Here is a 15,533-nt window from a genome sequence, read left to right on the forward strand (position 1 = left end):
TCCCTGTCGGGTGGATCCTCCCCTCAACCCAGGGTCTCTATGGAGACTAGTGATGGCTACAAGTGGCGCTTCATACAATTGGTTAGAATTTTTGCGACTAAAGGGAGCAGCTTGGTCGAGTTTGTCGTTTATTAGAGGTTGTTTTTTGCTCTACTTATAAGTTAGTTTTTAGACGGATGTGTCTTTTAGGCCTCATGATTAATTCTAAAGATTGGTAAATTATCATAGTTCATCGCAAAACACACCTACTAACACATGTTGCCTCATCCACACAACTTTCTAAACCCAGTTTCAGCACATGAACGTTGTAACACCCCAGCTTGTTTCTTCCCACTGTTTTTGTGGTAACTGCTAAGCTTTAAAGCTGCTTGTATGGTGACTTTGAACAGAGCCCAACTAGCTGTTTGCCCTAGTTTGTACTAACCTTGGTTAAATTCACTGTAGCCTTATATTTAACAGGCAGATCAGATAAGATCAATTCATTTTAACTCTTGGAAGGAAAATAAAAAGCACATCTTCCAAAATAGCAACCAATATTCCTTTAATGCATAGAATCATTTATAAAAAAAAATATCAATGACAGTGTGACCGATCAATGGACTAGATAAAGAAACTAAGAACAACCTGAGACACCAACTCCATGAAAGCTGAAAATATCTGGTGTATAACACATGATACTGGAGAAGAGCTGTGCAGCAGATTTTAATTGTGATGAAGCTGACAAACTTCTCATATCAGATCAAATGTTGCATTTTGTTAGAACTTACTAAAAAGATTTATTTAGTTTTATTTACATAGTATCCATATTTATTTATAAGTCATATATTGATGGACTGTGTGCGAGGAAATGAGGAACAACCTGATACACCACCCTGATCAATGTCTTGGCCTCACCCACTCGAATCCATATAAAGTTGCAGTGTACTATATCTTATTAATACTGCAAAGTTAAGAACAGTACTAGACCAGACTTCAGTAAAAAAAGGACAAGCTGCAAATGGAGTCTGCTACAGCTTCATTTTGCATATCTTCGATGTACCTGGGCCAAGAGCCAAGATTGGCACTTTGCAGGTAAAAAGTCCTAGTAGCTCTCCAAAGTCCTCGGGGTTCAGAGCAGTGCTCGTTTTTTTTCCAGGTAGTTCTCATTCTAGCAGTGTGATCAAGGACCGATTTAGACCCGAAACCCCGAGGGAGTGAAATTAACTACCTGACAGGATAGAAATCCAGCAGTGCTCCAGAGCCCCAGGACCAGATTTGAGGATCACTGGTCTAAAGCCTGCCTATGTAATTGGCACAGACATTGTAATAAGTAGGGATCATCTCTCCCTAATCTGTCACAGCCCACCACTTCCACTCACACTCTCTTTCATGCTTGGCTGCCACTGCACCAGCCAGCATGTGGAGCCTGTGGACAGATCAGACCCCCCTCATGCCCCCCAGCGGAGGTATCTTGGATCATTCACTTCCATGTGGTAACCAGCAACACTATCGCAAATTTGCAAATTCCTGCCAGTGAGGTCTCTCTGACAGCACTAATTTGCTGGGTGCAGCCTCCAGCTAATAAATTAAACAGGTAACAAAAGTGGTTGCAGTGGCTTCCTTCCTGACAGAAGTGATAAATTAAATTGGGACTTGCAGGTGAGGAGTCAAGAGAGAGCAAAGCACATTAAAAAGAATGTCATATTACCCTCAGACAAATGCATTTATTTACCTATTTGGGTTTTCTAATTCATTTTTCCTTATCAGATTGTTGCTACTGTATATTTCAAAGCTAACTCCACCTTGTCCACCAGGACTTGATGCTGTTGTCACAGTGAAACGAGTTCATTATTTTTAATGCAACACAAATGTGACTTGAATTTGTAAAGACAGTGTGTGACACCAGTGCCCTCTGGTGGTTTGCTCCCAGCTCTAGAGGAGAGGACTAGTTCACGATACAGCTGGTTTCAAGAGATTCTGACCCCAAAAATGTTGCCTTGAAGGGCTCCCTGGTGGCTTATGGATTTATGGCGCTGACCATATAATTGCAATGCCCCTGGAATGAGTCTGGCTCTGGATCTTTTTTGCACATCATTCGTCAGTTTCCTGTCTCTGCTCTCATGTCTACTCTCCAAAAAAAAAGCATAAATTCAAAGAAAACTGAGCCTGAATCAACAAACTTCCATAGCAACCTTTTAATTATCTTTACTGTCATATTGCAATGTCATTTTCTTCTGTAAATATCTATTTGCAATTGCATAAAAGAAGTGGTTAACATGGTAACAAAGCACAGAGTTTTCTTGAGAAAGGCACTTCATGACAATAACCGTCGCCACAAAGAACTTCAATCAACATGTTTTCGTGTTCACTTGTGTTTTAAGTAGTTTGTTTCTTGTAAATGTGCACATTTTGAAGGGAAGTCCTCCTTGTATTGCATTCTTAGAAAAATAAAAAGCTTTGGGTTATGGCTGTTTAAGAAAGGCACTGGATTTAAATGTTTTTGTCACTCTTTCGGGCTTCTTCATTTTTGTTAAATAATAGGCAGAAAAGACGTTTCATACTGGCAACAGTCACTGCATACTTTTAGAAGTCAGATATCGCCACACTGGTCAGATGGAGCTCAGAGCTGGTCGGTGTCTTCTTTCACCAGCGGTTACTCTGAGCTGCAACTTCCACATCCATGATTCTTGGAAGTCTACCACTAGCACCGCCTTCCAGGTAGCCAGGCTTTACAGCAGGAGTATCCGAGAGCCTCCTCTTGCTTTTGTTCAGATCTGGATCAGAGGTTAAGGAGCTTAATCATTCTCACAAGAGGAGACAGGTGCAGACAACCACCTTCACCAGATGGAAAAGCAGATATGACTCTAAGCTGGGACATCAGATTCTCACCTGAGATTGCTAATAACATCTTCCGTCTGGCTCCAAAGGTGGAGACACCCACTTCCTTCAGATCTTCATCAGACAGAGTGAGGAATGTGTGGTAGTCAATCTGGATGAGAATGAGAAGTGGTTGCATCATGAAGCTCATTTATAATGCATAACTCTTATGAGAGTTTGTGTGCTTGTTTGCGTCTGTGTGTTTTGGGCTTCCGCACTGATAACCTGAAGTTACAACCACAGTGATGCAAGTTTAAGTGATGACTACTCGAGCCTAAAATACTGTGTTTTACTCGCAAAATTATCAATTGCAACACTGTACTTGTGTTTACCTCCTGCTGTTCAAACACATCGATGTATTTGATCAGGCCAAGTTGGCTGAGCAGCTCAGGTAGGTCATCCGTCATGTGGGGGGAGGGGCTCCGCTGACTGCAGGTTGACGCCCTCCTCGACGAGCACGCACCTTCAAAGTAGCTGCTGGTGCTCACAAAGCTCTCCACTAGACATCAAAGTTCAGAGTAAACGGTTAGAAGTGGCAGCAAGAGAAAGAGACAAAGAGAAAAGGACAAACAGGGATTCACTCTTAAAAGCACACACAGGTAAGACTCACAGGGTTTGTCAGTTCTGCTCCTGCTCACTGAAGATGCAAACGCAGGAAAGGAGGAGGTGGATGAGGAGAAGGCAGACGGGGGTGAGGAGGGGGAGGATGAGGATGAGGAAGAGGGGGAGGAGGAAGAAGCAGGCAGGGTTGAAGACGTGGATCCACGTCTGTCCCTCCAGTTCACCGAGTCGCTGCCATTACACAGCTTTCCTGTCTGAGCAGCCCAAGACTAGACGGAGACAGAAACACTGACAGCATTAAATATTAACGTCTCTTTCATCTGCGAACATTTCACACAGTCGCAGCACCTTGTACTTCTGTCACCATCCCATCTTTTCATCTCCCCTCTCTATCTTTCCTAGAAATCATGAAGAAAAAACGTCTGCAAATGGTCACAAACTCTAATGAGAAAGGCCATTTGTCATGTTTCTAAAGCAGCTCATTTGCCCCTGTGGGCTGACCTGTGACTGTAGAAGTCTCCCACTCGAGATTATCAATGCAATGAGCGCAGCGAATGCTTCCTCCCAGTCGCCTGTGTCGCAGAGGAAAATTGAACTCGAATGCCTCTTGCTCTTATTATCCTAAGTGAGCCTGCCTCTCCATCACTGGCTGCTGGGCAGTCAGAGAGCAGCCGTTCACAACGCTCTAAAAGAGCGGGGGAGATGAGCTGAAACAGCTCAGGTAAACAGGTTGCCAGGAGTGGCTGTGTTGACCGTGGCGATGGTATCAGACCCCAGGTAATTGAGCGTACAAATTGGCAGTGCTTACCACACAGTGAGATAAATGCTTCAAACTGTTAGAGGGCAATACCAATAAAGGAGACTGTGTTAGTGGGCCACGGTGGGGAAGCTTGTTTCACTGCATTGGAACAAAAAAACTGCTTCAGAAGAATTCACTTCAGCAAAAGTAGCTACAACTACAAACAAACGACTATGAAACTGTAAAGCAGCTCTAAAAAAAAAACAGTCAAAATGAACCAAACAATAACTTAGAGTCCATTTTTGTTAAGTTTAAAATAGGCAGTGAGTTAGCTTTAAGCTCATTTGTACCTGCTGCTGGGTATTGCTGCTGCTCAGGTAGGGTTTGTAGTTGCGTCGGCTGATGTTGCGAAGCTCTTTGACAGCCTCAGCAGGCATAGACTTGGAGAAGCCAAGGCCGCTCCAAGTGTCTGTAGGTGTTCGGACCTCTGTGACCACAGGCTTCCTCTGCATGGCTGAAATCAGTACATACAAACACACAGAAGGAAAATACAGACTTTTCTTGCCAGCACAACACATGACATGTTAGCAACAGCTGCTGATTTCCACATTAACCCTATTCAGGACTCTCATTTTGTCATATGTAAAAGAAAGAATATGTGCAAAATATTTGTTGGTATTCAATATAGACTTTTATACGATATAAAATGACTTTCCTGATAAATTGACGTATGTTTGGTTGCAAATGCATGACAAACGTCCCTCTTTTTATATAAAAAAAATTGATCTTCAAAAATAAAAAACAATCCCTGTCACCTAAACAAATGGCCTGGGGTCCAAAAGACCCCAGAAGTCCTCAATAGGGTTTATTGTTATAATCATTTTGTTTGACACCTTCCACATAAATGTAATTAGTTCCATGGTTAATGTAAAAAATATTGACTGCAGCATTGTTAAGGGTAACAATTTGAATAAGGAGACACTTTGCAGAGAGCTGTACAGAAACACATGCACTTGAAATAGTTTCAGATTCACACTGATGCTTTCTGTAGCACGCATCAATACTCATATCCGCTGTCTGTCCTTTATGAAAATGCTCTGCAGATTTTTCCTTTGATATTCTGAATTGAACAAGCTGGGTTCGTGTGTTAAACGATGGCTCACACAGTGCGACTCCCCGTCAGCCTGTGGCACACTTAATAAACCTCAAATTGCTGAGACTTAGACGACTATACACACTCAAATGGTAAACAAGTGACCCTGGGCCCAGTTCCATGCGTGAATGTGTAATAAAAACTGTAACAGCACTCCACAAAGAGTGCAATATCAACAGGGTTATTACTGGTGGGTTGTCATTTGTGTGTGCATGTGTGTATCTGTGCGAATAAATGTCCCATTCATATACTGGCATATGGGTGTCTTAATGACTGTGAGGCAGATGGCCCATTCAAACTGCTAATTCATAATCCCATAAAGCAACACAGAGGGAATTTGGTACCATTTGGCTGCAGATCTCTTCAGTATCTCTCATTCTTTATGATGGATGAGGTGCGTTTTGCTACGTGTGTGTCCACGCATGTGTGTGCCTGTGTATGGGGGCGCACACACCGCTTCTGGATGCGCGTGTGTGTCGTCTGCATTGTGTATCCACCCCGTGTGAATTAAGTGGGAGTGCCAGAGCTACTCTATTATAACTCTGGCACAGTGCAGCACCATAAACAGGTCCCCTTCATCAGTTGTCTTGGCAGAGAGCATTGCTGAAATGGGCCTCCTCTATCAAATCCCCTCCTCTGCTTTGGATATTAATGTGTTGCTTCCGTAACATATTTGAATAAACACATAAAAGCCTACTTCACTGGGCTTAATCACATGACCTTAAATCTTTTCGGACACTGATATGACCAAAACAGGTGTACCTTTAGAGCAAACTAAATTATTACACTGACAAAGTGTTGTTTCTTGAGATTAGATGAAAAGATTTGCAATCTGTGTCCTCTTCAGCTCCAAAAACAACAGCTTGGCTGCATAAAAGTGGAGGTTCTCACAAGCAAAACAACAGTTTACCCTAAGAATTCGGGTGCCAACTTCCTCTGCAAAATGTATTTTAATATATTTATCTCCAGAACAGCAGCTATAAATCAATACAAAAAGAAAGTGAATTCTTCCTTAGCAGTGCTCTAATTGCTGCTGCAGAACATTTCTGAAACCACAGCGAGACAGAGAGACATATTAAACATTTAGGAGCACTAACCTCTGGTTGCCAGCAGTTTCTTCTTCTCATAGTCGTAATCCTACAAAGCACAAACAGGAAACAGAGTAGGTAAATAATGCATGAAATTGAATTTTTTTTTTTCTTTGGTTACTGAGGATAGGCAGCGGAAATCTAATTTACAGCGGGGACAAACACTCGCATGAAACAACTCTTCCTGCTGCTTTGGCTGTAAACTTGTTAATCTTCCTTGCAGTAACCTCTGAGCATGAGAGATGACAAATAAGAGGGGAAGGAAACAAACACAGAAGTCAGCTCTCAAAATCACATTTCACCGGGGTCAGGGATGTGCAAATCGATAGATTACATAACACCACGAATAAAATATGTTCCACTGAAAATAAAAACTTGTCGTCTAGAGAAGGCATAAAATGAACATCTTGTCTTGTCACTCACACGTTGTCCTACAGGGATTACAGAGATTTAATTGCATGTCCGCAGAGAATTACTGATGACCAAAAGTTTGTCCATAGAAGCAGTGCATGAGTTTGTAAGGAGACAGACAAAAAAAAAAGAAAAAAAGAGAGAGATATTTGCAATTCCAGTTTTTCTTCACCTCAGCCTTGGATGAGTCAGCGCAAGCATTTTGAGCCAGAGTCACGTCTCTCCTCAGGCTGTTCCTCCGCTCACTCCTCCCTCCCTCCATCTCTGCGTTCAGGAATCTGCCATATTCAGGAGACGAACACACACACAGATGGTAAGACAAGGTTAGGTGAAACGGTGATGGCTGTTTAGGGTTTATTAACTCTTTCTTTCCCCTGACAGCAGCAGTTTTCAAACACAGCATTATGATGCTGTATAAACATAGAGTACATTTAACGAGAGCTGATTCATTAAAACTGCTCGGATCAACAAAGTTTCTCATCCAGAGAACTACAAAAGAGCAAAATAAGAGACTAAGCAAAAAGCAGGTATGTATGAGGACAACGAGCTTTCTTTTGTCTAACGCAGTTTTCTGTGTTTGCAAGATCTGTAGATTCTTGACAAATCTGGCACATGCAGGTGTGTGTGTTTCTGCACCTTTATTAATCACATTGCAGGAGGTAAAAGTCTGTTCAAAGTCACTGCAAGGACTCACCTGCAACTTTTCAGTTTCCATAAGGTTGTTTTTTGAAGTTACGACTCTGGTTTTAGATTTTTGTTTAGCTTAGAATTAGATTAGGTTTAAGATTAAGGAAAGATATCACTTTTTTTTTTTTTTAAGTATTGTATTTTGTATTTTTGGGTCTGAATGCTCACCTGTATGTGAGGGCCTGCCCTGTCGAATGGCGTCTCACTTGGCTGAAAACCTTGGCGATTTCAGGACCCTGGAGACTCCCCCTCCGGACATTCAACCCCACCCTGCTGATGCTGCTGTTCACTGCATCACACACCTCAGATGGTGACATCAGGATGACCTCAGAGCTCTCGTCCTCTGATTGGCCAGACTGGTCCTCATTTTCAAGGATCTGAGGAAGAGGACAGAAGTCAGTTTTAGTTTCTATGGATGATTTTCTATCAAAAAGAATTAATTGTAAACACTAACCTTCTCCAGCGGCCGACCATCTGTTCCTTTTAGTCCTGTCCTCCCCTCCTCGGTGGGAGAGGTGAGGCCTGGTGGAGGGAAGGGACGGGGCTTCGTACCAGGTAGCACCTCTGTAGTTGGAGCAGGTGCAGTGCCTGATCGGCAAGAGAGGACATAATAATAATAATAAGAAGAAGAAGAACAAGAACAAGAAGAACAAGAACAAGAAGAACAAGAAGAAGAATAAACACTAATATGTACTGAATTAAAGGGAAAAAAGGGACAACTCAGCAACAAAAAGTTTAAATCTTCTGGTGTTAAAGAAAACATGAAGAGAGATTCCAGAAATTCTAAAAACACTACAATAATCTTTGATGATAAGCAGAGATACATGGAAATATTGTCATAACAGTGAACAAAGTGTGCACAAAACAGTATTTTGTGATATGAAATTGTTGCCGCCCTGATTGTCTAAATGTCTCTAAACTTCCTTCAAAATAAAACCCAACATCAATGTACCACATCAAACGACCTCACTGTTTTGTGGACAGATAAATTAATTGATTAATTAAATCTCTTCATGAAGTAACATATGTTGGTATACTGTAAAGCGCAACGCTAAAATCTGCATTTACTTCCAGAAGATTGCTGGTCCTAACATGTATCCTTCCCGTTTCAAGATCCAGAATATTTCAGAACATGAAGTTTCTTTTATTCACTTTTTCTTTTACTCTGAGCCAAAATGTGTCTTTATGCATTTATTTTTTTTTGCCAAAGTTGTAAATATGTAGTTGTGGCTTTGCAATAATATTTACATGAAAACACATTTACACAAGTTCATATGTGTGCATGCTCACCCTGCTCAGAAAGGCGAAGCTGCTGCAGTAACATGTTGAGCCAGTAGTTGGTCATTCCACTGCTGGCCATGATGGGGTCAGGGGTCATTTCAGTTACCTTGGCACTCTCACAGGAATCCAGCCCGAGGAGCAAACACCGGGCCTCATAAAGGCATGAGATGTTTCTCTCCAGGCCCTTCACCACCACAGACTGATAAACAGACACCAATACAAACTGTTTCATCAGTATTCAACCTGCATATGGAACTACAGAGGAGAATAGTCTTAAGTCCAAACTGTGATCATTTATGAAATCTTTCAGTAGATATTTAATCCAGTTTGTATGAAACAGGCAATCACAAATGACATATTGTTGTCTTAGACTGGATGTGAATTTTAAAGGTGGCACTGGCAGCCCAACAAAACAACAAAATTACCATTTCTTTTCAGATGGTGGTTCAAACAATAAGCAGCAAAGCTACAGGGATGAAATGTACCTTGCTGGTCTGTTTTACTTTGGGCTTGACACTAATGAAGACTCCCAGGTTTTGCATCATCTGAGCCAGCTTACAAGGATCTGCCTCCCCATCTTCACGCATGTCAAACATCAAACACACAGGCAGACAGTCCTAGATGTGTGCACAAATATAACAAACAGAGTACAAAATAATGAAAGATTTTGTTAAAACTTATGGTAAATTTTGTTATATATTAAAGCAGCAAAAACAGATACATCATACATTAATACACAGACCAATGACAAGAAGAAAATAGTTTTGATATTTGCAAGCAAACACATGCATCCCCTCAGGGTTGTCGTTTTGCACAGTTCTGCCGAAGCAAATCCAAAACACCCAACTGTACCATGAGCTGCTGCCGAGCCAGACACACTCCGTCGGGGCTGCCCTGGATGAGCAGCGAGGGAGGACTCTGAGGAGCACTGAGGTCCGGTAGGATGATCTGGGTCTGTGTCTGGTGCATAACGCTCAGGAAGTGAGCTCCGTTCTGTCCCAGCAGGAAGAGATGCTGCTGAGAGGTGACATCCAGCTGGCTGCTCACGATACCGGCTGTGACCTCTGACCCCAGCAGCAGGTCCATCAGGATGCAGGTCGCCTTCTTGTTAATGTTAATGACATGACAACGTATGATGTTAAATGTCTGGACTACTATGAGAAAAATAATGCTTCTTTAATGTTTTTTTTTTTTCAGATTTATCACCAATAGGATTGGTTCTTCACAGACTTTATGCAGTTCTTAATAGTGCTGTTTACTTTGGTGGCATAAAACTAGAGCTCCAACTAGTGGTTATTTTTTATCATTGAATATTAAATAGATTATTTTCTCAATTAATCGTTTCATCACCTGCTTTATAAAACATCAGAAGACAGTGAGAAATGCACAATTTCTGTCTGACCAACAGTCTAGAACTTAAGACATTAAGTACTGACATGCTGCAACTTCTTACATTTGGCTTTTCTTTTCTTTTTCTTGTTTTGCTTAAAAATGACTTAAACAATTATTAAGTGTTATTATCATCTAAATAAAACCAGGCAAGCGCACAACTATCTTAAAAATTGTTCATTAATGAATCTATTTTTGCTAAAGTTCTTTAGAGCAGCATTTATGGTGTTTAGAGAAACATTTTTTTGATGGTTCTTTGATGCACCTTTGGAGGTTCTTTAAAGAACCGTTTATAAAAATGGCTCTTTCAAGAACCTTGTGTCAAAAGGTTCTTTGTGTCAAACCACAAATGTTTTTTTCTTTGGTTAAGAACCATTTTTCATTTTTGACTCCATTTAACACAAATTTAAGAATTTTTCTGAGTGTAGGGTTAGAGCAATGAAACTGTTTTCTGATTTTTATTTTTATTTTTTAAAGTTAAGTCAAAAATGTACTACTTTGACTTTGGTGGAGCTGCCTCTCCTTATCTGTAGTCACCACTCTGTATTCTCGCGCAATGTGCTGTCCAAAGCACTGAATGATTTATTACACTTTACAAGCAACACCCCATCTACACTGAAGGATTAATGTTGAAATGTTCTCTGTTCATTAGCTAAATTGTTCATAAATGTTGACTAAGCAAAAACTTTTTACTCAGGTTTTGTGTTGGAGTTTGTTACTTTAAATTTTGACACCAAGACTTTTACAGCTTTTTCATTTTCACTGCAAAGATGTATGATTTCTGCCAGTATTCTTGATAAGAAAAGACTGAATATAACATAAGCTAGAACTTTTAATCCCACATAAATTCTTGTGCTTGATATTGCTCAAAAAACGTACAATACCTTGAGAATAAAAGCAATGCCTATTAGAAAAGTACCTTGCAGTACGACAAATAAAAACAAGTTACAATAAGACTAGAATAGAAAAGTACAAAGTAATACTGGCAATGAGATTGAAGTGGTGAAGTGACATTGCACACGATACTGAAATATTGCACATAAAATCGGAATATTGCACATAAAATAATCAGTATCAACATCTGTCCTAACAAACCCACATCAGGCGACATCATGCTGACCTTGACAGCAGTTGCGTTGCCCTGCAGCCCCCAGACGGTGCAGCAGCTTCCGTAAAAGGGAGTCTGGGCTTGAGGCTGAGGTGGCACAGCCCTGAAGCTCACACTGACCCCCAGAGTCTGCACCACCTGCTGGATGAGAGGGGATCCTGCATCTGGCAGAGCCTGAGGCACCAGGCTGACTGGCAGGTCAAAGGTCAAGGAAAGTGGCTGGAGGTCCTGGGACGAGAAGAGAAAGAGTGTGATGGACAGGAGACACAGAGGGGAGGGATAGATGAAGAGATGAAAGACGAACAAAGACAGACAGCTGCAGACAGGCGGAATTTTGACAAATATACCTGTCTCCCTTGTGTCAGCCATCCTATTAATCACTCTATTGATCTTTGTGTCTGACAGGAGTGAAGAAGAAATTGAGTGTTGAGACTAATAAAAATCTCTCTGTCCGGATTATACATTGACCACTCACTCTTATCCTCCTCCTGGCTTCCTCCACCCCCTCTATGGGCCCAGCTATAGAGACCTGGGAAAAAATGAGAAAAAAAAACAATAAAATGTAACTGAATTTGTTTTCAATTTCCTGCCATAGCAGCAGTTAGTGACCCACTAAAATGCTGCCATAGAGGTTGTTACCTGGTTGCTTTTCTCCCCATTAGCGTTGTGGCGGTTGGAGTCAGGGAAGTGGATGTGACAGGATGTGACTTCCATCACCTTTTTGATGTTTCCACCACCTTTTCCAATCACATGGGAGTGCTCTGTATACGCCACGTCCATTTTCAGAGTCACCTTGTTTACCTATAGTAAATATAAAACACTGGGGTTATTAGAGCAGTTTTCAATACTTGCTTTCATACATTCATAATAGAGAAACAACACCAAAACATTTACTTATTTTACATCAGAATCAAATAACTTCTTTTGGGGGGGGAGGCAGCAGCAGTGTAAGAAGCATTGATCTATACATTGTTGACACTTCTTTTTGGAAAAAAAAGAACTCTCACCCTGGTTTCCAGCACTTCTAGTATCTTTTTTTTGGCTTCCACAACATTGGCTCTCTTCCCTTCCACCTTCACATGTGGATCTGGATGGAAACATGAGTTTTATTGCCATGAATTTTAGTATGTTGCAGTCACGGTAAATCAGTCTCGCAAAACTAAGAGCACAGCTTTCGTGAGGCATGAGAAATGAAGAATTTGTCACCTTTTTTTGACTTGGCTCCTATCTTCAGCTTGGATGGCCATTTCACCTGAGTGTTAGTTTCTCTCATTACCTGCGGAAGCACAAACAATAGGAGAGGGGAGGCAACAAAGGAGGAGCTGTCACTGTATGCACAAAGATGCACACAACCACACACACACACATCCTAACACACATCCTAACACATACAAGCAGAACAGACACACAGCTGATCTCACTGATCTAAGAATACAAAGCCTCATTTGCATTTCAAAGGATGCAATTATCACCTCCATAAACCTGTAATCACTGGGTGGAGAGCATGAAACAAATTGTAGCAGAAACGCTCTCACTCATCTCTAAGCTACATTTAACCAGGAAACTTTAAGCATGGATGATTATAGGTATTTTTCACCCAGGAGAGCAGCTGAATTTTTATTGTTGTTTCATCTTTTGGTTAATAAATAAAATACTTTGATGTGAAGACTTTTACTTACTCTCTCAAAAAACTCCTCTCCTGTCTCACCGTCTTCGTGCTTCGGAGCTGAAAGTGACACAGTGGGCAAACATCAACAACGGATGGATTAAAATGAACAATCATGCTGTGTGATTTGTCCGGTTGGGTCGGTCAGCAGCACTATGTATTTCTGTTTACGGCCAAAGTTTTCAATATTAAGCATTTGTGTACAAAGTCAACATCTGACTGTTGACTGGCTGAAATTTGCCCAGCGAGTTGAACAAGAGGTTGCTGGGAACATAAACATTTTTAAAAGGCCATTGCTCCATGGTGACATTTACAGGGTTCAGGAGGAGCCCCAGGAACGCCCTCGCCCCCCCTCATCACTACGGGTTACGCTGGCCGGAGCCGAGGAATGGGAAGAGAACAGTATGGGGTGGAGCAAGAAGGTGGTGGTTGGAGAAGGCAACCACAAATTAGCCTAGAGACAGCTAATCACATCAGTGGCATTTGATGACGCAAAGACCTCCCACTATACCAAAAAATTAAAGAACAACTGCAAAACCAAGACGGAGAAATCAGAGAGAAGTCTCAAATGCAGTGTGACAGATTATTACCTCGAGGGATGAGATACAACATTTACTGCCTGACTGAGGCTGCTCTAACAGCCGCAAAAGCACAGTCCCAGCTGCACACGCATTAAAACAACCCACAGTTATCAGAGCTGGATTCGTTCAAGCCCTTCCCCATCAACAGCAAACATCAGCCTCTATCTGCAGCAGTAGCGCACTGTCAGGAAGAGTTTCCCCAGTGACACAGGGGAGGCATTTGTCATAAACCTGCCAAGGAGCGATAACTAACAGAGGCAGTTACCTCTGCTTCCCAGACAGGAATGATAATAGCGAAAAGGACTTCTGAATGCATAAGCCAATGCGGGTCATAAATCACGATGATACAGCAACAGGAGTTTAGTGGATGGCAGTTACTGATGGGGACAACAAGGGCGCAGCCAGCTGGAGGCCCTGACAGACACACAGGGTCAGGTAGATAACAAGGGCCATGAGGAGCACACAGGGAGGGTATGATGGGCACCAAAACAGAGGAAGTTTCAGAAGATGCGGCTTATAAAGGCTGAATGTGAGAAGAAAACCAAAGGTGTACAGTACTGACAGTGCACTCTAAAGAATAGCGAATTAAAGTTAATACAACACATTGTATTTACATTCTTTTCAAATTGGGTTCAACCAACAAGCCACACTGCGTAACGGGAATCAGCTTTCCTCCATAATCAAACACATACATTTATTTACCAGTCTATCTGAAATTGACAAGGTGTGTAAAGTAGGTAGGGGAGAGGACTTGAAATCCTGACAAATATCAAGTTATCAAGCCAATTTCAGTAAGTGGCCTCAACATGAATTTAGTTTTAAATCAACTAATGCAGAAATTTGAGTTTAAATTACTCACAATATTAATTTGATGCAATTACCAGCATTATTATGTCACCACAACCAGTCAAAATGTGTTTTGTATTTAGGCTTGCAACCATACATTTAATTATAGATCCCTGGAATTACTGTATAGAGTGTATTATTTTTAAAAAATGATTTCACTTACCATACAACATGGTCTCCAGCTTCTTCCTGTCAATCCTGAACCTCTCCTCCATCCACTCTGGGTCCAAACTCTCCTCTGCTGCATTCTCCTGGCCCAGACCGGAGCTTCCTCCTCCTTCCTCCTCTTCCTCATCCTCTCTGTCACATCGGGGGTCTCTGGGCTCAGTCTTTGCCGCTGAGTCGGGTTCTATGCTAGTTTCCACGTCAGGCTGCTGGGGTGCTACGGTGGCCGGGACTGGAGAGTCCTCCTCGCTGGTCGTGGTGGCCATAGCAGGACTGAGCCCTCGTCAGTACTTGTGTGTGTGTGTGTGTCAGTGGTATGTGTGCATGTGTGTGACCAAGGAGACCGGCAGGGAGAGAAAAAAGGGGAGAGAGGGGCAAGAAACACCCCCTGTGCCTTTTCTTTCAAACCCCCGCCCCCTTCACTTAATTTTGTACACAAATCTAACTCTTTCTCTCTGCCTTTAAGCTGTTTGAGGCTTGAAGGATTTGCTGCTATGGCTTTCATTGCACGAGGAGAGTCACTTCTTCACACCACACAGGCAACGTCTTCTATCTCCCTGTTACTGCAGACAGGCTAAGACAATCTACAACTTTGACTGAGGCTCGCTTTGCTGTGAACAAATCCTCAGTAATCCTCAGTTCAACGTCCGCAGATTATGTGGATAGATAGTGAAGGCCAATGATAAGAGAGGATACACATCTCACCCACACACACACACACACACACACATCTGGAAAACCATCCTCTCACCAGTGCACACAGCTAACAAAATAAACAGGTCATCCAGCCATCCACTGCACCTCTGTTCATGTCTGCTCTTCCTCCCCTTCCTCCAAATGAGACGCAGAGGGTTTTAGATTCCAGAGGTCGGGGTGAAGGGGAGCCGAGGGGAGCACTGCAGCAGAGAGGGGAGCTTTCGACAATACTGCGGATTGAAAAAAAGACAGAAAGTACTCCTATTCTTAAATGTACCAACACAACAATGTAAATGCTGTTAAAAA

At 42.0% G+C, this 15,533-nt stretch overlaps 1 protein-coding gene across 1 annotated transcript; it reads right to left on the minus strand.

Moving 5' to 3' along the window:
* Nucleotides 1–2,167: 2,167 nt before the first annotated feature.
* Nucleotides 2,168–14,797, minus strand: bicc2 (bicaudal C homolog 2). The gene is made up of 19 exons (XM_008284572.1): nt 14,530–14,797; nt 12,953–12,999; nt 12,480–12,549; nt 12,281–12,360; nt 11,913–12,074; nt 11,749–11,802; nt 11,286–11,501; nt 9,629–9,880; nt 9,262–9,393; nt 8,786–8,975; nt 7,950–8,083; nt 7,664–7,872; nt 6,981–7,086; nt 6,407–6,446; nt 4,507–4,670; nt 3,467–3,686; nt 3,189–3,355; nt 2,869–2,968; nt 2,168–2,753 (listed from the first exon to the last, which is right to left on the minus strand). Exons 1-19 carry the CDS (start codon nt 14,795–14,797, stop codon nt 2,623–2,625), a joined length of 2,742 nt encoding a protein of 913 aa, XP_008282794.1. The 3' UTR covers nt 2,168–2,622.
* Nucleotides 14,798–15,533: the final 736 nt, after the last annotated feature.

Source organism: Stegastes partitus, unplaced genomic scaffold, assembly GCF_000690725.1.
Source record: "Stegastes partitus isolate 25-593 unplaced genomic scaffold, Stegastes_partitus-1.0.2 Scaffold364, whole genome shotgun sequence".
Classification (NCBI taxonomy): domain Eukaryota; kingdom Metazoa; phylum Chordata; class Actinopteri; family Pomacentridae; genus Stegastes; species Stegastes partitus.